This window comes from Schistocerca nitens, chromosome 6 (assembly GCF_023898315.1).
Source record: "Schistocerca nitens isolate TAMUIC-IGC-003100 chromosome 6, iqSchNite1.1, whole genome shotgun sequence".
In the NCBI taxonomy this organism is placed as follows: domain Eukaryota; kingdom Metazoa; phylum Arthropoda; class Insecta; order Orthoptera; family Acrididae; genus Schistocerca; species Schistocerca nitens.
In genome coordinates, this window is record NC_064619.1 from 54525007 (window position 1) to 54546447 (window position 21441).

The 21441-nt window shown below is 43.4% G+C and overlaps 1 protein-coding gene across 1 annotated transcript in view; it reads right to left on the reverse strand.

Moving 5' to 3' along the window:
* Positions 1-21441, reverse strand: part of LOC126263228 (pickpocket protein 28-like) — a 200097-nt gene that overhangs the window by 62231 nt on the left and 116425 nt on the right. Inside the window, exon 7 of the mRNA XM_049960311.1 lies at positions 14808-15078. Coding sequence (XP_049816268.1) covers positions 14808-15078 — 271 coding nt within the window. The remainder of the gene's footprint in view (positions 1-14807; positions 15079-21441) is intronic.

The window sequence follows — 21441 nt, forward strand, 5'->3', positions numbered from 1 at the left end:
GCAGTTCCAGACACCACCACATCTACAACTCACGTCCCAGCGAGGAAGTGGCACCTTCTCCTGACTTACGAAAGGCTGAGTCCTTCGCCGCCCTGGGGCAACTTCCGACGCCTACGGTTCATCGTATCTTTTGTCAAAAGCTATTACTGAATTATTATAGCAAAATCATACCACCAGACTGGAGTGAAGCTTTAACTTTCGTGAATGTTTCCATTTTGGACGACGTTCCTTCCTTGCGTATTACACTCCTGGAAATGGAAAAAAGAACACATTGACACCGGTGTGTCAGACCCACCATACTTGCTCCGGACACTGCGAGAGGGCTGTACAAGCAATGATCACACGCACGGCACAGCGGACACACCAGGACCCGCGGTGTTGGCCGTCGAATGGCGCTAGCTGCGCAGCATTTGTGCACCGCCGCCGTCAGTGTCAGCCAGTTTGCCGTGGCATACGGAGCTCCATCGCAATCTTTAACACTGGTAGCATGCCGCGACAGCGTGGACGTGAACCGTATGTGCAGTTGACGGACTTTGAGCGAGGGCGTATAGTGGGCATGCGGGGGGCCGGGTGGACGTACCGCCGAATTGCTCAACACGTGGGGCGTGAGGTCTCCACAGTACATCGATGTTGTCGCCAGTGGTCGGCGGAAGGTGCACGTGCCCGTCGACCTGGGACCGGACCGCAGCGACGCACGGATGCACGCCAAGACCGTAGGATCCTACGCAGTGCCGTAGGGGACCGCACCGCCACTTCCCAGCAAATTAGGGACACTGTTGCTCCTGGGGTATCGGCGAGGACCATTCGCAACCGTCTCCATGAAGCTGGGCTACGGTCCCGCACACCGTTAACCCGTCTTCCGCTCACGCCCCAACATCGTGCAGCCCGCCTCCAGTGGTGTCGCGACAGGCGTGAATGGAGGGACGAATGGAGACGTGTCGTCTTCAGCGATGAGAGTCGCTTCTGTCTTGGTGCCAATGATGGTCGTATGCGTGTTTGGCGCCGTGCAGGTGAGCGCCACAATCAGGACTGCATACGACCGAGGCACACAGGGCCAACACCCGGCATCATGGTGTGGGGAGCGATCTCCTACACTGGCCGTACACCACTGGTGATCGTCGAGGGGACACTGAATAGTGCACGGTACATCCAAACCGTCATCGAACCCATCGTTCTACCATTCCTAGACCGGCAAGGGAACTTGCTGTTCCAACAGGACAATGCACGTCCGCATGTATCCCGTGCCACCCAACGTGCTCTAGAAGGTGTAAGTCAACTACCCTGGCCAGCAAGATCTCCGGATCTGTCCCCCATTGAGCATGTTTGGGACTGGATGAAGCGTCGTCTCACGCGGTCTGCACGTCCAGCACGAACGCTGGTCCAACTGAGGCGCCAGGTGGAAATGGCATGGCAAGCCGTTCCACAGGACTACATCCAGCATCTCTACGATCGTCTCCATGGGAGAATAGCAGCCTGCATTGCTGCGAAAGGTGGATATACACTGTACTAGTGCCGACATTGTGCATGCTCTGTTGCCTGTGTCTATGTGCCTGTGGTTCTGTCAGTGTGATCATGTGATGTATCTGACCCCAGGAATGTGTCAATAAAGTTTCCCCTTCCTGGGACAATGAATTCACGGTGTTCTTATTTCAATTTCCGGGAGTGTAGGTACGGTATTCTTATTAGCCTTTTCCCGACACACATTTCGGCTACTATTCGAATGCTTGCAGCGACTTCTGTTAACGACCTACCACATCTGAAGATTCCCCTTTTACAACAGCCGCGTTGCCCCTCCGTATCATAGCCCAATCTCGCCATATGACACCGACATCGCGTATGCCTCTCTACCTAGACGTAGTGTTACCTTTTGTTTTATTTCTGTCGTTACTCCAACATATGGTAATTCTTGTAGGCCCTGAAGTAAGTTTTTTAAGACGTTGTTATGTCGCAAAGTAAGAGTGAATGATCTCGTGATTACTAGCCGATACTGAGTTATACACTGAGGCGTGCCTCCTAATATCGAGTCTGACTCCATTTGCCCAGCGTAGTTCAGCAACTCGACATGGCTTGGGCTCAACAAACCTTTGGAAGTGCTCGGCAGAAATATTGAGCCATGCTGCTTCTGTAGCCGTTCATAACAGTGAAAGTATTCCCGGTGCATGATTTTGTGCACGAACTTTCTCCATTACGTCAGATAAATGTTCCAGGGGACTCATGTCGGGCGATTTGGGTGGCCAAATCATTCGCTCGAATTTTCCAGAATATTCGTCATCCAGTCACAAACAGTTGTGGTCTTGTGACATCTTTGGGACCATGAAGTCCGTGAATGGCTGCAAACAGTCTCCAGGTAGCCGAACATAACTATTTCCAGTCGATGATCGGCTCACTTGGAGCAGATGACCCCAGTCTATTCCATGCGAACACAGTCCACACCAATACGGAGCCAGCGCCAGCATTCAAGTGCCTTGTTGACAATTTGGGTCCATGGTTTGGTGGGGTCTGCACCACACTCTAACCCTACCATCAGCTGTTACCAACTGAAATCGGGACTCATCTGATCAGGTCAATAGTTCCAGTTGTCTAGTGTCCAACCGATATGGTCACGAGCCCGGGAGAGGCTCTGCAGGCGATGTCGTGCTGTTGACAAAGATACTCGCGTCGCTCGTCTGCTGCCACTGCCCATTAAGGGGCTCCGGAAAGGTTCAAAATCATGAAAAGTTCAATTTTTACTTTTTTGCGTTTTCTGAATCTGCGGACTATAACCTTTTAATAGATATATAATTTATTCTATTCCGAAGACTACTACTATTTTTAAATTTTTTTTGAAATGTTTTCTATATGGGCGTGACCCACTGTGGCGCCGTTAAACTGCTGTCAAATGGTGTTATTATTAACGTCCGTCTTCATCAGGTACATTTTAGTGATGTGAGATAAAGTATGTGTTGTGGCTAACCTGTGATGGTTCAATATATATCGCTGGTGTGATTGTCGATTGCTTCATGTTTATTTACTCTGTCGTTATCTCGAAAATATTCGTAATTAATTCTGTTTCTTGAGTCTCTGTTTTGTTGAAGTATAATAATGAGTAAAAGTAAAGTTATTAGAAATCCTCTGAAGGCTTTTAAGAAAAGGAGAAATGTTGGAAAGCCAAAGGTATGTGTTATTACTGTAAACAATAAAGACGATAACCAAGTGAGTGAACCTAGCATCTCAAGTACACCTGCCCATAGCAGTCAAAGTGGGAAAGAAAATACTTCACAGAAGAAGCTTGGTTCAATGAGTGAAAACTATGAATGTTTTATGGGCGAATCGGATGTGAATGAAATATTTGATATGTCGGTTCTCAAAGGAATTTTTTCAAACTGTGTAAGATGTATTCATTGTAGTGAAGTTGGTCTGGAACTCTCCATAATAAAGCACGTAGGACTTGCTAGTGAAATACAACTGAAATCTGATAAGTGTTCATAAATGACCACCTTTTGGAACAGTGTTGCAGTAACTGCAACTGAAGAAAATGGTAGAAAAATCTACGAACACAACAATGAGCGATGTTTGCTTTAGACAAGGAACGCCTTCGGGCTGCAGACCGGGCTGTAAAGAGTCTAGAAATACAAGCAAGAGTAAACAGGAGGAGGAACAAGAGGAAGCTGGAGGAGGAGTTTGCAGAGGATGAAGATAATCCATCCTATGGACCTGGAATGCACTAAAAAGTTAATCCAATCTTTGTCGCTCGATTCCCAAAACTTTTATTTTCTCATACTAATTACATGTTTTCTAAGGATCTTCCAAACATATTTGTTTCAAACTTTCAGTAAATGTTACACAGTACCTTCTGCATAATTTAACACAGCCTTTTTCCAAAAAACTGTATATTTTTGAATATATAAATAAAAAATTGCAAAAAAATGTTGTGAATTTTCATTACAATTGAAAAAAAAATCATCTTTAATAACTGAACTAAAATTTTGTAAAATCCCTGTGTTAAGTTGTAGCCCATATTCCAATAAATAATCTGTAAAAAGTTCAACTTCCTACCTCAAATACTTTGTGAGGAAAGATGTAATTTATAAGCGTTATTTTAACATTGCAAGTATAGGGCGTTCCAGAGCCCCTTAACGCCAAGTTTCGCCACACTGTCCTAACAGATGCGTTTGTCGTACATCTCACATAGTTTTCTGCGATTACTTCACAGAGTGTTGCTCGTCTGTTAGCATTGACAACTTTATGCAAACGCGGCTGATTTCGGTCCTTAAGTGTAGCTTGTCGGCCCCTGCGTTGTCCGTGGTGAGAGGTAACGCCTGAAATTTGGTATTCTCGGCACACACTTGACACTATGGATCTCGGAATATTGAATTTCCTGACTATTTCCGACATGGAATGCCCCATGCGTCTGGCTCCAACTACCATTCCGCGTTCAGAGTCTGTTAGTTCCCGTAATGCGACCATAATCACGTCGGAAACCTTTTCACATGACTCACATGAGCACAAATGAGGGCTCCGCCAACGCACTACTGTTTAATACCTTGTGTTCACGATACTACCACCACCTGTATATGTGCATATGGCACTCCCATGACTTTCGTCGCCTCAGTCTCCTTTATATTTACACTCATTTGTCAAAAGAATGGCTGGAGCACGTTACAGAAATCATTTATTCTTTGTAGCCAGATACAAAGTGCATTCGGTCAGGAGGAAATCTATGTCAAGTTTGTATTTTCAAAAAATAAAAAATATTTGAAGGAGCACTAACTTCTGAAAATATTGCATCGCGTCAGGGTTGAAATCCAGGTACTTCCTCCATAAAATTTGAGACTGTGAGGTCTCAATGTTGTAGTTTATCTCAACGCAGCCCGGTAGACACTGGCAAGCTGTGAGGTTTTTAGTGTCACCGTAGAACCTACCTGTGGAAAACACAACACGTTTCTGTAACATGGCAGCAACTCCAACAACAGGCATTTGTAGAACACTGAAGATCATGAAGAAACTGGGTGATACATAGTAAAATTTAATGTAATAAGACGAGTAAAAGGTATTCTTGTCTAGAAGGTAAACAGACATTCATTACATCAACTAAAAATTAAAACTGCTTAGTAAAGTTCTGAGTCACTACGGCCATCCAGAGTGTCCACAGGCAATAATTACAATCACTAGTTGTCCAGATGCACCCAGAAAGACGGCACGGTAACAAAATGCAAGTTAAGAATTGCAATTCAGAGGCAACTTGTGATGTAGTCAAGTGCCACAAGCCAATTATGCGTCTTATAAGCCAACACCAGGCATTTAATTACTTAAAAATTCTTGGCTGCAGTGTGTAACAGAAGATCAGACACGTTGCTAGTCGTACAAAAGCAAGAAGTATCGGAAAATTATTGCTACCAATTAAAACACTGATGCTGATTAAGGAAATAAATGAATCATCACAAACATAAAAAGAAAGTTAGAAAAGGTGATAAATAATAACTGGCTTAAAACAGTTAAAAAAAGCTATTTACAATATTATAGTGTAAATTTATGTCGCAGATGATATAAAAATCAGATCCTTTACCCGTTAAAAAAGGAATGCCGCAGGCTCCGTTCTTTAGCCCTTTCTGTTCATTATATATGTAAATGATCTGCCTTTCATATTGCCCTGTGATGCTGCACTATATGCAGATGACACCACATTAATAGCTCAGAATGCTAAATGGATGATTACAGCTGAATGTAGCAATAGCAGTAGATGTGCGTACCTCATGGTTTGAGGCTAATACACTATGCATAAATAATAGCAAAAGAGAGAACATTGTTTTTAATCTGAATGCCCCCAAGAACAAAAATACACCAGTGAAACTTCTTGGATTCCATATTGATCAAAGTTTGAGCTGGGATACACAAACAGACAAGTTATGCTCCAGACTCGCACGTGTGATTTATCTGCTGTACAAGCTGAGAGGCCATGTAAGTGAAATTCTGTTGCTCTATGCATACTTTGCTTTCTTAAATTCCCTTCTGACATATGGAATTTTGCTATGGGGAAACTCACCTGGATCTAAGACTGTATTTAAATGGCAAAAAAAGGTCATTGGATGCTTTGCAGAACTCACACCAAGATAATCATGTAGACACCACTTCAAGGAAATGAAAATTATGACAGTACCTAGTCTATATATTTGTAGTTGCCTAGTATACACGAAAGGAAACCTGGTTAATTTTGACTTATGTCAATAGACCATCATAACATTAGACAGAGACAGGCAATTGACAAGCCCCATGCCAGATTAGCAAAGATTCACAATAGCTATAAATATCTTGGTGACACATATTTTAACAAACTATCTAAAAATGCCCATCCAGTGTCCCTGAATAAATTAAAAAATGTAATAACAAAGTGGATAAAAAGCAAAGCCTTCTATACAGTGAAAGAATTTGAAGAATGTTTAATAGATGATTCGGAATTTTGACATGAGGCTATGCCGGCCGCGGTGGCCGAGCGGTTCTAGGCGCTTCAGTCCGGAACCGCGCGACTGCTACGGTCGCAGGTTCGAATCCTGCCTCGGGCATGGATGTGTGTGATGTCCTTAGGTTTAAATAGTTCTAAGTCTAGGGGACTGATGACCTCAGATGTTAAGTCCCATAGTGCTCAGAACCATTTGAACCATTTGAACCACGAGGCTATACTAAATTATAAATCGTAACCTAATATTTTATGAAGCTAACAGTGTGGTATGTTGATTCACTATGCCATATTGTATAAGGCAATATAGAGATAAAATTTATGATTATTATAATTGTGTACGGATTATTTAGATACAAAGACACTAACATGATATGCTGATTCATTGTGGCATATTGCATTTGGTTTGCAAAAAGTGATCAGTTTGTGTTACAATGTACTTTTCTGAAGTAGATACTTACGTAAAAGCCTTCTTGCAACAAAATTAGGCAAGGATAATTGTAAAATAACTGTATTGCTGTAACTATAAAACATATGACGACACCAACTACAGGTAAACATGTTCGAAGCTGAATAAATATTCTAGTCTATTCATTTGGAAACAAAAACATAAACGAAACCTTAAAAGCTTCAGTTACACAGCAGACGCTAACATAAACCCAAAGGCTATCATGTCTGGGTTGTAACGTCCATCATGCATATATTTAATTTTCAGTACAGCGTTAGCTTGCAGTGCATTGCGACATATGTAACAAACTTTATCTTCCAGAGAGAACGTTACAGCTCAGGAGCACGTGAAGTTCAAGCAATGTAAACGGGCTTTCTGCAGGCTTACTTTGCGCTTCCTTTACGCAGGGCATTTTTGAACCTCCGCAGATCGGCACCTCCTTCTCTCCTGTAATGTAAGAGAAGTAAAAACGCTATCAACCGTCCTTGCAAATAAGTCTAGAAACAACAAAACAACAGTTAATTAAATTTTTATCAAAGAACAATTATTCTAATTGAAGAGTGGAGATTTTGGAGGACATTTAGTTTCATTTGGCCCGAGGTGCCTACACCTTTGAGATTCCAACTAAAAGTAACGAATGAGGAGATGATTTACCAGTTTCGTTTAAAACACCTTTTGTTTATTAGTAGTAAAAATTTAAACATAAATTACGTACGTCTACATTATTATCTTGCAATTAACATTTAAGTTTTTAGTAGCGGGTTCATAGAACCACTTTAAGACTTCATCGAATAGCACGTGGGAAAAATAAACACCTAAATCTTTACATGTGATCTCTGATTTCTCTCGTTTTATCATCATGGTTATTTCTCTCAGTGAAAGGAGTGTGCAAAGTATTTTGAAATTCGGAGGAGAATGTTGATTATTGTAATTTGTAAAAAGATGTCGCTGCAACGAAATACGCCTTTCTTTTAATGACTGCCACTCCAAATCACTTCTGTAAAGATATAAACGAGTAACAATTTCGTGGTATCAATGTATATCTCAATGCAATACAGGCCTTCTTGTGGTAGATGAGGATGTTGTACCTGGCGGCTAGTGTACCTACGAACACACGAAGTTTTTTTTGATCGTTATCTCAGTCTAGTGGCTGGTTTTGGAAGCACTTGAAGGGATGCACGCTAGAGACCACCATAAGTAATGCCAGAATTTATTTTGTGTTGTTAGACATGAGATTGTGTTTTGCGTGGCGTTCTTAAATATTTCGATTTTTGCACATTTAAGTGCAATATATTAAGAAGGGCGGACGAGCGGATAGAGGTTCAGGGCACTCTCTTGTCCTAGGGGTGGGAAATTGCCCCTAAAGGCGGAAGAATCAGCAATGATCAACGACATGAGAATGCAGAAGGCAATGGAAACCACTGCATTAAAGACACGTAACGTGTATCCACAGGACATGTGGCCTGTAATTGAAGTAAGTGTCATGATGATCTCTCCATTGGCAAAAGATTCCGGAATAGTCCCCCATTCGGATCTCCGGGAGGGGACTGCCAAGGGGGAGGTTACCATGAGAAAAAGATTGAATAATCAACGAAAGGATAACGTTCTACGAGTCGGGGCGTGGAATGTCAGAAGCTTGAACGTGGTAGGGAAACTAGAAAATCTGAAAAGGGAAATGCAAAGGCTCAACCTAGATATAGTAGGGGTCAGTGAAGTGAAGTGGAAGGAAGACAAGGATTTCTGGTCAGATGAGTATCGGGTAATATCAACAGCAGCAGAAAATGGTATAACAGGTGTAGGATTCGTTATGAATAGGAAGGTAGGGCAGAGGGTGTGTTACTGTGAACAGTTCAGTGACCGGGTTGTTCTAATCAGAATCGACAGCAGACCAACACCGACAACGATAGTTCAGGTATACATGCCGACGTCGCAAGCTGAAGATGAACAGATAGAGAAAGTGTATGAGGATATTGAAAGGGTAATGCAGTATGTAAAGGGGGACGAAAATCTAATAGTCATGGGCGACTGGAATGCAGTTGTAGGGGAAGGAGTAGAAGAAAAGGTTACAGGAGAATATGGGCTTGGGACAAGGAATGAAAGAGGAGAAAGACTAATTGAGTTCTGTAACAAGTTTCGGCTAGTAATAGCGAATACCCTGTTCAAGAATCACAAGAGGAGGAGGTATACTTGGAAAAGGCCGGGAGATACGGGAAGATTTCAATTAGATTACATCATGGTCAGACAGAGATTCCGAAATCAGATACTGGATTGTAAGGCGTACCCAGGAGCAGATATAGACTCAGATCACAATATAGTAGTGATGAAGAGTAGGCTGAAGTTCAAGACATTAGTCAGGAAGAATCAATACGCAAAGAAGTGGGATACGGAAGTACTAAGGAATGACGAGATACGTTTGAAGTTCTCTAACGCTATAGATACAGCAATAAGGAATAGCGCAGTAGGCAGCACAGTTGAAGAGGAATGGACATCTCTAAAAAGGACCATCACAGAAGTTGGGAAGGAAAACATAGGTACAAAGAAGGTAGCTGCGAAGAAGTCATGGGTAACAGAAGAAATACTTCAGTTGATTGATGAAAGGAGGAAGTACAAACATGTTCCGGGAAAATCAGGAATACAGAAATACAAGTCGCTGAGGAATGAAATAAATAGGAAGTGCAGGGAAGCTAAGACGAAATGGCTGCAGGAAAAATGTGAAGACATCGAAAAAGATATGATTGTCGGAAGGACAGACTCAGCATACAGGAAAGTCAAAACAACCTTTGGTGACATTAAAAGCAACGGTGGTAACATTAAGAGTGCAACGGGAATTCCACTGCTAAATGCAGAGGAGAGAGCAGATAGGTGGAAAGAATACATTGAAAGCCTCTATGAGGGTGAAGAGTTGTCTGATGTGATAGAAGAAGAAACAGGAGTCGATTTAGAAGAGATAGGGGATCCAGTATTAGAATCGGAATTTAAAAGAGCTTTGGAGGACTTACGGTCAAATAAGGCAGAAGGGATAGATAACATTCCATCAGAATTTCTAAAATCATTGGGGGAAGTGGCAACAAAACGACTATTCACGTTGGTGTGTAGAATATATGAGTCTGGCGATATACCACCTGACTTTCGGAAAAGCATCATCCACACAATTCCGAAGACGGCAAGAGCTGACAAGTGCGAGAATTATCGCACAAACAGCTTAACAGCTCATGCATCGAAGCTGCTTACAAGAATAATATACAGAAGAATGGAAAAGAAAATTGAGAATGCGCTAGGTGACGATCAGTTTGGCTTTAGGAAAAGTAAAGGGACGAGAGAGGCCATTCTGACGTTACGGCTAATAATGGAAGCAAGGCTAAAGAAAAATCAAGACACTTTCATAGGATTTGTCGACCTGGAAAAAGCGTTCGACAATATAAAATGGTGTAAGCTGTTCGAGATTATGAAAAAAGTAGGGGTAAGTTATAGGGAGAGACGGGTCATATACAATATGTACAACAATCAAGAGGGAATAATAAGAGTGGACGATCAAGAACGAAGTGCTCGTATTAAGAAGGGTGTAAGACAAGGCTGTAGCCTTTCGCCCCTACTCTTCAATCTGTACATCGAGGAAGCAATGATGGAAATAAAAGAAAGGTTCAGGAGTGGAATTAAAATACAAGGTGAAAGGATATCAATGATACGATTCGCTGATGACATTGCTATCCTGAGTGAAAGTGAAGAAGAATTAAATGATCTGCTGAACGGAATGAACAGTCTAATGAGTACACAGTATGGTTTGAGAGTAAATCGGAGAAAGACGAAGGTAATGAGAAGTAGTAGAAATGAGAACAGCGAGAAACTTAACATCAGGATTGATGGTCACGAAGTCAATGAAGTTAAGGAATTCTGCTACCTAGGCAGTAAAATAACTAATGACGGACGGAGCAAGGAGGACATCAAAAGCAGACTCGCTACGGCAAAAAAGGCATTTCTGGCCAAGAGAAGTCTACTAATATCAAATACCGACCTTAATTTGAGGAAGAAATTTCTGAGGATGTACGTCTGGAGTACAGCATTGTATGGTAGTGAAACATGGACTGTGGGAAAACCGGAACAGAAGAGAATCGAAGCATTTGAGATGTGGTGCTATAGACGAATGTTGAAAATTAGGTGGACTGATAAGGTAAGGAATGAGGAGGTTCTACGCAGAATCGGAGAGGAAAGGAATATGTGGAAAACACTGATAAGGAGAAGGGTCAGGATGATAGGACATCTGCTACGACATGAGGGAATGACTTCCATGGTACTAGAGGGAGCTGTAGAGGGCAAAAACTGTAGAGGAAGACAGAGATTGGAATACGTCAAGCAAATAATTGAGGACTTAGGTTGCAAGTGCTACTCTGAGATGAAGAGATTAGCACAGGAAAGGAATTTGTGGCGGGCTGCATCAAACCAGTCAGTAGACTGATGACCAAAAAAAAAAAAAAAAAAAAAATATTAAAGCTACGAGGGGCATGCAATAAGTAATGCAACACATTTTTTCTGAAAGCAGGTTGTTTTTATTCAGGAGTCTAATACACCATATTATTTCCCTCTCTTTTGGCTACAAAACCCCTATTTTTCAACACAATCTCCTCTCAGTGCAATAGCCTTATGCCAACTTACTGAGAGGGTCTGTGTGCCTGCGAGGTCGACGTCGTAGCCGACAGCTCGCTGCATCAATAACTTCCCCATCAGTCACGTGCTGCATCCCATGGAGTGCATCCTTCACTAGGCCAAACATATGGAAGCTGGAAGGTGTGATATCCAGGCTGTAAGGTGGATGAGGAAGAACAGTTGAATGAAGTTTCGTGAGCTCCTATTGGGTGCGCAGACTTGTGTGAGGCCTAATGTTGTCATGGAGAAGACCGTTTGCACTTCCGTAGCGACAAACAAGATGAAGTCGTTTCTTCAACTTCCTGTGGATAGCACAACACACTTCAAAGACGATTATTGCTCCGTGAGGGAGGACATCAAACAAATAAACCCTTCAGTATCCTAGAAGACCATCACGATAACATTACTGGCTGAGGGTGCAGCTTTGATCTACTTTTTCGAAGGAGAGGTAGAATGATGCCACAACTCCACGATTTGCCGTTTTGTTTCTGGTTCGAAGTGATGAACCCATGTTTCGTTGCTTGAGACAATGTTGACGAAAATTGTCACGATCAACCTCGTAATGCATAAGCAATTCCCCGCAGATAGTCCTTCGTTTTCCTTTATCAGCTTCTGTTAGGTGGCGAGGAACACAGCGGGGAACACACCTCTGAGTGCTCGAACTGGTGGACGAATGTGTCAGCACTAGCAACAGAGACATCCTGTTGTGCAGCGAGGTGTTTCATTGTGATCCATCGATCACCTCGAATGGAAGTGTCCGCCCTTTCCAGTATTGCTGGAGTCACAGCTACATGCGGCCGGCCGTAATGTGGGAGAACAGACAATATTGGACGATCTTGTTGCGATGATATCAGATGTCTTGCGCAACGATTTACTGCTTTCGTTCACTACCGGTACTCTGTAGATGTTCTGCAGGCGCCTATAAAAACCTGTGATGCTCTGGTTCTCCGCCGAAAGAAAGTAACAATAGCCTTCTGCTTTGAGTGCACCTGCTTTGGAGATGCCATTATGGAGCTATGTATAGCGCGGCCTCATCGAGTGAGCTAGAACGGACCGTGGTCCTTTACTCACACAATACCCGATCTATCTCCCCTAAATTTACTGTGCCTGGCAATTTTAAGGTAGCGGAAACCAGGAAGACTTTACTTTTCCTGAGTTAACAGAACGCAACCATTAGCACAAATCAAAGAGATTGTCACTGGTAAAGTATTCTCCTAAACAAAATGAACAATTCGTGGAGCGCTTCTGCCTACTATTGTAAGGAAGGATAATGCACAGCACACAAAATGCATTGATACACCACAGTAATTCGTACGAAATTAAGTGCAGAGCAATGAAACATACAGCTGCAGATTAACACTTACATAATATATAAATAACGAAACATTTTCAATAACAGCAAATGAAAAGAAACAAAACTGTGTAACTTTTATCACATTAGTATAAATAGTAATCGTTTGTAATAATAAGAACTGTGCACTGGAAGTATGAATTATAAAAAGCCTTCAGTCACTACTTTTCGTGTTTTATTCCTATCATGAAAATATTTTATGTTAGGTTAGAAATTTCGTAAGTCAAAGGCGGAAAATGCCGGCTGCTGTGGCCGAGCGGCTCTAGACGCTTCAGTCTGGGACCGCGCGACCGCTACGGTCGCAGGTTCGAATCCTGCCTCGGGCATGGATGTGTGTGATGTCCTTAGGTTAATTAGGTTTAAGTAGTTCTAAGTTCTAGGGGACTGATGACCTCAGATGTTAAGTCCCCTAGTGCTCAGAGCCATTTGAACCATTTGAACCAAAGGCGGAAAATATGTGCGAAATAGTTGAAAAAATGAACAGTGTAGACTTACTATATAATCCAAGAGAAACGTTTTTAACTTTTTAGCATCGTCATACATTCTTTTCACCATCTTGTTCGTACATATCACTTCACTCAAGAAGCACATTGGTATACACATGTTTATAAACGCTTCACAGATGTTTTTGCATACGGTATGATCAAAGATGAATTTACTCATAGTGCCAGAGATCTAATTATTAAATAATTGACAAATGCATGGAATAACTTCACAATAGGTCTTTAAAATTACCGAAATAACTGTGGCTTGCTAAATCTGTTTGTTCATTTAACATAGATTCTGGTTTTTTGATTCTGTGGAGGTATATTTTAATTCATATTTCCAGTGTATTGAATACAGTCACGTCTGAAGCTGCAAGAAATGGAAAAAATGAAAAATAAGCACTGTGTCATAAGTTAATTAGTTCCCAAAATTATTATGATTATGGAAAGATATAATTCAACGAACAAAATTAACTTTAACTACTCTTTTGAATGTTATTAAAATGAATCTGAATAGCACTACAGTGTGACAGTTTACAATCATGTAAAATCAATGAACGAGGAAGTTATTGTTGTTTCTAATAAAGTTTTTACGTTACTGTTAGAACAATGTAGTTCATGGTGTGTCTTAGATAGTGTTGCCTCACAATAGTTTCCACTTAGCTCTTGGCGAGTCATAGACGTCCGCATCGTTAATCCACGGTCACTGGACCTATAATCCAATAATTTTTATTGCCTTGCTAAACTTATTGATCGTGGGCGCCGGCCGATATGGCCGAGCGGTTCTAGGCGCTTCAGTCTGCAACCGCGCGACCGCTATGGTTGCAAGTTCGAATCCTGCCTCGGGCATGGGTGTGTGTGATGTCCTTGGGTTAGTTAGGTTTAAGTAGTTCTAAGTTCTAGGGGACTAATGACCTCAGATGTTAGGTCGGATAGTGCTCAGAGCCATTTGAACCATTTTTCCGTTTGACCAGCACATCTAAGAAAGGCAACTTACTGTGCTTCTCCATCTCCGCTGTAAATATAATACTTGGATGCATACCGTAGATATGGTCTGACTTCACTGCCAAATTAAAAACGTATTGGGACTTTATCCGAATTTGATGCCTCTAGTTAACTGTGATCTTTTTATCCATTTACTATACTTTTGAAATGGAGGGCCATCGACGACGGTGGAACAGTCATCATACAAGTTCTTGGTGGAAGGTTAGAAAAAAAATAAATGACGAAACTTGACAACAGTGTGGGCAGACGTAGCAAGTTCCTCTGAGAGTGTTTTTCGACATCTGCAGCTTTGTTATGGTATGCTGTGGGTTTATTAAACGCTGAAACTCGATTTGTCGAAACCGGTGGAGAAGAGCATCGCACAAAAGTTGCACTTGTTGCATCTAAATCACTGTTGAGCGCAGGAGTTGGTGTCATCACACTGTGCGATCAGCCAGTACTCACTGGGCATGTAGTAGGCGGAGCAGCCGCACTCACGGACCGTGTAGTTGACTAGGCACTCCGCCCGGCAGTTCTCCTCACTGTAGTAGCGGAAGAAGTAGAGGCTGCGCTCCCTCGTGAAGTAGCAGCGCCGGCGCTCCGGCGGGTAGTCCACCAGGCTCTCCGAGGTCATCATGACGGCCGGCCGCACGGTGACCACCAGGTCACGATCCACGGGCACGCGGAAGAACTGCGAGCTCATGTCGGGGAACGCCACTGGGTTGTGCAGCAGCATCTGTCCAGGAACAGCGGGCACAACCTGTTCTCACTGCTACATCTGCAGCGTCAAGTAACAGGCATTCTGAATAAAAGGCATCGAGCAAAACTCTGTACCACAGGGCTCAATCTTGGGTCCTTAATTAACACCACAGTATTAACTTTACTCTCCATTATACACTCCTGGAAATGGAAAAAAGAACACATTGACACCGGTGTGTCAGACCCACCATACTTGCTCCGGACACTGCGAGAGGGCTGTACAAGCAATGATCACACGCACGGCACAGCGGACACACCAGGAACCGCGGTGTTGGCCGTCGAATGGCGCTAGCTGCGCAGCATTTGTGCACCGCCGCCGTCAGTGTCAGCCAGTTTGCCGTGGCATACGGAGCTCCATCGCAGTCTTTAACACTGGTAGCATGCCGCGACAGCTTGGACGTGAACCGTATGTGCAGTTGACGGACTTTGAGCGAGGGTGTATAGTGGGCATGCGGGAGGCCGGGTGGACGTACCGCCGAATTGCTCAACACGTGGGGCGTGAGGTCTCCACAGTACATCGATGTTGTCGCCAGTGGTCGGCGGAAGGTGCACGTGCCCGTCGACCTGGGACCGGACCGCAGCGACGCACGGATGCACGCCAAGACCGTAGGATCCTACGCAGTGCCGTAGGGGACCGCACCGCCACTTCCCAGCAAATTAGGGACACTGTTGCTCCTGGGGTATCGGCGAGGACCATTCGCAACCGTCTCCATGAAGATGGGCTACGGTCCCGCACACCGTTAGGCCGTCTTCCGCTCACGCCCCAACATCGTGCAGCCCGCCTCCAGTGGTGTCGCGACAGGCGTGAATGGAGGGACGAATGGAGACGTGTCGTCTTCAGCGATGAGAGTCGCTTCTGCCTTGGTGCCAATGATGGTCGTATGCGTGTTTGGCGCCGTGCAGGTGAGCGCCACAATCAGGACTGCATACGACCGAGGCACACAGGGCCAACACCCGGCATCATGGTGTGGGGAGCGATCTCCTACACTGGCCGTACACCACTGGTGATCGTCGAGGGCACACTGAATAGTGCACGGTACATCCAAACCGTCATCGAACCCATCGTTCTACCATTCCTAGACCGGCAAGGGAACTTGCTGTTCCAACAGGACAATGCACGTCCGCATGTATCCCGTGCCACCCAACGTGCTCTAGAAGGTGTAAGTCAACTACTCTGGCCAGCAAGATCTCCGGATCTGTCCCCCATTGAGCATGTTTGGGACTGGATGAAGCGTCGTCTCACGCGGTCTGCACGTCCAGCACGAACGCTGGTCCAACTGAGGCGCCAGGTGGAAATGGCATGGCAAGCCGTTCCACAGGACTACATCCAGCATCTCTACGATCGTCTCCATGGGAGAATAGCAGCCTGCATTGCTGCGAAAGATGGATATACACTGTACTAGTGCCGACATTGTGCATGCTCTATTGCCTGTGTCTATGTGCCTGTGGTTCTGTCAGTGTGATCATGTGATGTATCTGACCCCAGGAATGTGTCAATAAAGTTTCCCCTTCCTGGGACAGTGAATTCACGGTGTTCTTATTTCAGTTTCCAGGAGTGTATTTATTTGGCATACAAACACAGCTACTTGTCTCGAGTGTTAGAACCTCATCATTAGACCGTTCATGTCTAACCGATCAATCACTAATATTCTGACGAAAAAATGCCAACCCCAGGAAATAGTTATTGTAGAGTAATGAAATTTTGGGAGTGTCTTTGTCTGGGTAACACATATAAGTGGTTAACACTACAATATCACAAGCCAATGGAACCGCGGTATAAGCCATTGTAAATGTGAAATGCTGGTACATTAAGTGTAACGGCCAGACTGTTGAATACAAGCGTGAAAACACATGCATTGTGTTGTACAGTTGTAAGATGTTAGTTTGTGGGATGGAGTTCCATGCCTGTTCCACTTCGTCCATCAATACAGGAATGGTCAACGCTGTTTGTGGATGACACTGGAATTGTCGTCCAATGATGTCCCATCTGTGCTCAATTAGAAACGCATCTGGTGATCGAACATGTGAAGGGAACATGCGGACACTCTGTAGAGCATTTCGGGTTACAACAGAGGTATGTGGGCGACTGTTATCCTGTTGGAAAACATCCCCTGGAATGTTGTTCATGAAAGGCAGCAGAACAGGTCGAATCACCTGACGTACCAATTTGCTGTCAGTGTTTGTGGGATAACCACGAGAGAAACTTCCTGGCAGATTATAACTGTGTGCCGAACCGAGACTCGAACTCTGGACCTTTGCCTTTTGCGGGCAAGTGCTCTATCTGCCAGGAAGTTTCATATCAGCGCACACTCCGCCGCAGAGTGAAAATCTCATTCTGGAACCACGAGAGTGTTCCTGTTGTCACACGAAATCGCACCCCAGCCCACAACTCCAGGTGTATGTCCAGTGTGTCTAGCACTCAGACAGGTTGGTTGCAGGCCCTCAGCTAGCCTCCTTCTGACCAACACAAGGCCATGACTGGCATCAAGGCAGAACCTGCTTTCATCGGAAAACACGACGTCCATCCTACCCTCCAATGAGCTATCGCTTGAAACCACTAAACTCGCCAATGGCTGTGGTTCGGGGTCGGTGGATTGGACGCTGGAAGGCATCTACCTCGGAGTGTCCTTAAAGTAACCCATTTGTAACAGTTGATTGTGTCAGTGTGGTGCCAACTGCTGCTCAGATTTCTACTACAGGTACAGTACGATTCACCGGAGCCATACGCCAAACACAATGATCTCCCGTCTTGGAAGTATGACGTGGGCGTTCGGAGCCTGGTCTTATTGTTACCTTACATTCTCGCGACAATCGCTGCCGATAATCATGTGCAGTGGCTACGTTCCTGGCAAGTCTTTATACAATATCGCAGAAGGAACATCCAGCTTCGCGTAACCCTATTACACGACCTCGTTCAAACTTAGTGGGGTGTTGATAGTAGCTCCTTTGTCGCCTTAAAGGCATTCTTGATTAACATCTACACACGATAAAGGTAACTAACGCTCACTACCATTACATCGTGCATTTAAAGCAAACCTGATTTTCGTCATCATAGAGGCGCTACTAGCGTCACTCTTTTGCCACTGGTGCGAAATTTGAATAGAATTTTTCAAATGTAGAATTTTTCAGATGTAGAAACACTCCTAACAACTATCGTATATGTCTCACAACTCCTTCTTGATGTTGTGACTTTTTTCTGCTAGTGTATTTGAATTTTTCAAAGCGGAGGTCATAAAATAATCTTGATAAAATGTTTTCTTATCCTGCTATAAAATTTTCAACCTGTGTCCATCTGTGACGTCGCACTGCACATCCCTTACTTTTCTTCGACAGTGTCTCTGCCCTTGTTCACCTATTACAAGTGAAAAGTACGTGTACAACAGCAACTACTCGGTGTGTGCCAGTATGATTTCTGTCAGTAAAATTAAAGACAGAAAAATTACGAACTACTCTAGAAGGGTATCCTTGGATATTAAGAACTTGTGCGGTAACGTTACAAAGGATGTGGCGATTGCTATTATTAAGAAACCATCTCCTTAAACACAAAGAAGTCTCGAGGCAGGAGGCGACTGAGTTTATCGAATTGCTGCAGCTGGTCACGTATTCTAACTATTCTCGATTAAGAATCAAACTTACATCCACAAGAATATGTCAGTAATTCGAGCAGGATGATCCCTAGCCCTCTTCTCCGTTGCATCTCCAAAGCATACCTCTTCCTCCATTTTCTCCTTCGCTTTATTCTCTCTTCAACTTCCCTCCCCTCCACTTCCCCTGTTTCGTATATACTACGTCGACGACCAGCACTTACTGTTTGTTTTATTTATTATTATTTCGTCTGCCTCATCCCACGAGGACGGGGATGGACTCTCACTTGTACCAAAATGATACTGCTTGAGTCTGTACAAAGTAATTGAAAAAGTGGAAACAGTTACATTTGTTTTAGGAGATTCTTTCAAGGTACTAAAAACAAAATGTTGATTTTTTCGTTTTGTTAATAAAACGAAGATGGAGAAAGAGAGAATAACCGGAATTTAAGTGCTACACATGCACTGAAAAGAAGGTTGTATACATGGAAGAACCCTGGAGATACTAAAAGGTATCAGATAGATTATATAATGGTAAGACAGAGATTTAGGAACCAGGTTTTAAATTGTAAGACATTTCCAGGGGCAGATGTGGACTCTGACCACAATCTATTGGTTATGACCTGTAGATTAAAAAAGAAGAAACTGCAAAAAGGTGGGAATTTAAGGAGATGGGACCTGGATAAACTAAAAGAACCAGAAGTTGTACAGAGTTTCAGGGAGAGCATAAGGGAACAATTGACAGGAATGGGGGAAGAAATATAGTAGAAGAAGAATGGGTAGCTTTGAGGGATGAAGTAGTGAAGGCAGCAGAGGATCAAGTAGGTAAAAAGACGAGGGCTAGTAGAAATCCTTGGGTAACAGAAGAAATATTGAATTTAATTGATGATAGGAGAAAATATAAAAATGCAGTAAATGAAGCAGGCAAAAAGGAATACAAACGTCTCAAAAATGAGATCGACAGGAAGTGCAAAATGGCTAAGCAGGGACGGCTAGAGGACAAATGTAAGGATGTAGAGGCTTATCTCACTAGGGGTAAGATAGATACTGCCTACAGGAAAATTAAAGAGACCTTTGGAGATAAGAGAACGACTTGTATGAATATCAAGAGCTCAGATGGAAACCCAGTTCTAAGCAAAGAAGGGAAAGCAGAAAGGCGGAAGGAGCATATAGGGGGTCTATACAAGGGCGATGTACTTGAGAACAATATAATGGAAATGGAAGAGGATGTAGACGAAGATGAAATGGGAGATACGATACTGCGTAAAGAGTTTGACAGAGCACTGAGAGACCTGAGTCGAAACAAGGCCCCCGGAGTAGACAACATTCCATTGAAACTACTGACGGCCTTGGGAGAGCCAGTCCTGACAAAACTCTACCATCTGGTGAGCAAGATGTATGAAACAGGCGAAATACCCTCAGACTTCAAGAAGAATATAATAATTCCAATCCCAAAGAAAGCAGATGTTGACAGATGTGAAAATTACCGAACTATCAGTTTAACAAGTCACAGCTGCAAAATACTAACACGAATTCTTTACAGACGAATGGAAAAACTAGTAGAAGCCAACCTCGGGGAAGATCAGTTTGGATTCCGTAGAAACACTGGAACACGTGAGGCAATACTGACCTTATGACTTATCTTAGAAGCTAGATTAAGGAAAGGCAAACCTACGTTTCTAGCATTTGTAGACTTAGAGAAAGCTTTTGACAATGTTGACTGGAATACCCTCTTTCAAATTCTAAAGGTGGCAGGGGTAAAATACAGGGAGCGAAAGGCTATTTACAATTTGTACAGAAACCAGATGGCAGTTATAAGAGTCGAGGGACATGAAAGGGAAGCAGTGGTTGGGAAGGGAGTAAGACAGGGTTGTAGCCTCTCCCCGATGTTGTTCAATCTGTATATTGAGCAAGCAGTAAAGGAAACAAAAGAAAAATTCGGAGTAGATATTAAAATCCATGGAGAAGAAATAAAAACTTTGAGGTTCGCCGATGACATTGTAATACTGCCAGAGACAGCAAAGGACTTGGAAGAGCAGCTGAACGGAATGAACTGTGTCTTGAGAGGAGAATATAAGATGAACACCAACAAAAGCAAAACGAGGATAATGGAATGTGGTCGAATTACGTCAGGTGCTGCTAAGGGAATTAGATTAGGAAATGAGACACTTAAAGTAGTAAAGGAGTTTTGCTATTTGGGGAGCAAAATAACTGATGATGGTCGAAGTAGAGAGGATATAAAATGTAGACTGGCAATGGGAAGGAAAGCGTTTCTGAAGAAGAGAAATTTGTTAACATCGAGTATAGATTTAAGTGTCAGGAAGTCATTTCTGAAAGTATTTGTATGGAGTGTAGCCATGTATGGAAGTGAAACATGGACGATAAATAGTTTGGACAAGAAGAGAATAGAAGCTTTGGAAATGTGGTGCTACAGAAGAATGCTGAAGATTAGATGGGTAGATCACATAACTAATGAGGAAGTACTGAATAGGATTGGGGGAAGAGAAGTTTGTGGCACAACTTGACCAGAAGACGGGGTCGGTTGGTGGGACATGTTCTGAGGCATCAAGGGATCACCAATTTAGTATTGGAGGGCAGCGTGGAGGGTAAAAATCGTAGAGGGAGACCAAGAGATGAATACACTAAGCAGATTCAGAAGGATGTAGGTTGCAGTAGGTACTGGGAGATGAAGAAGCTTGCACAGGATAGAGTAGCATGGAGAGCAGCATCAAACCAGTCTCAGGACTGAAGACCAC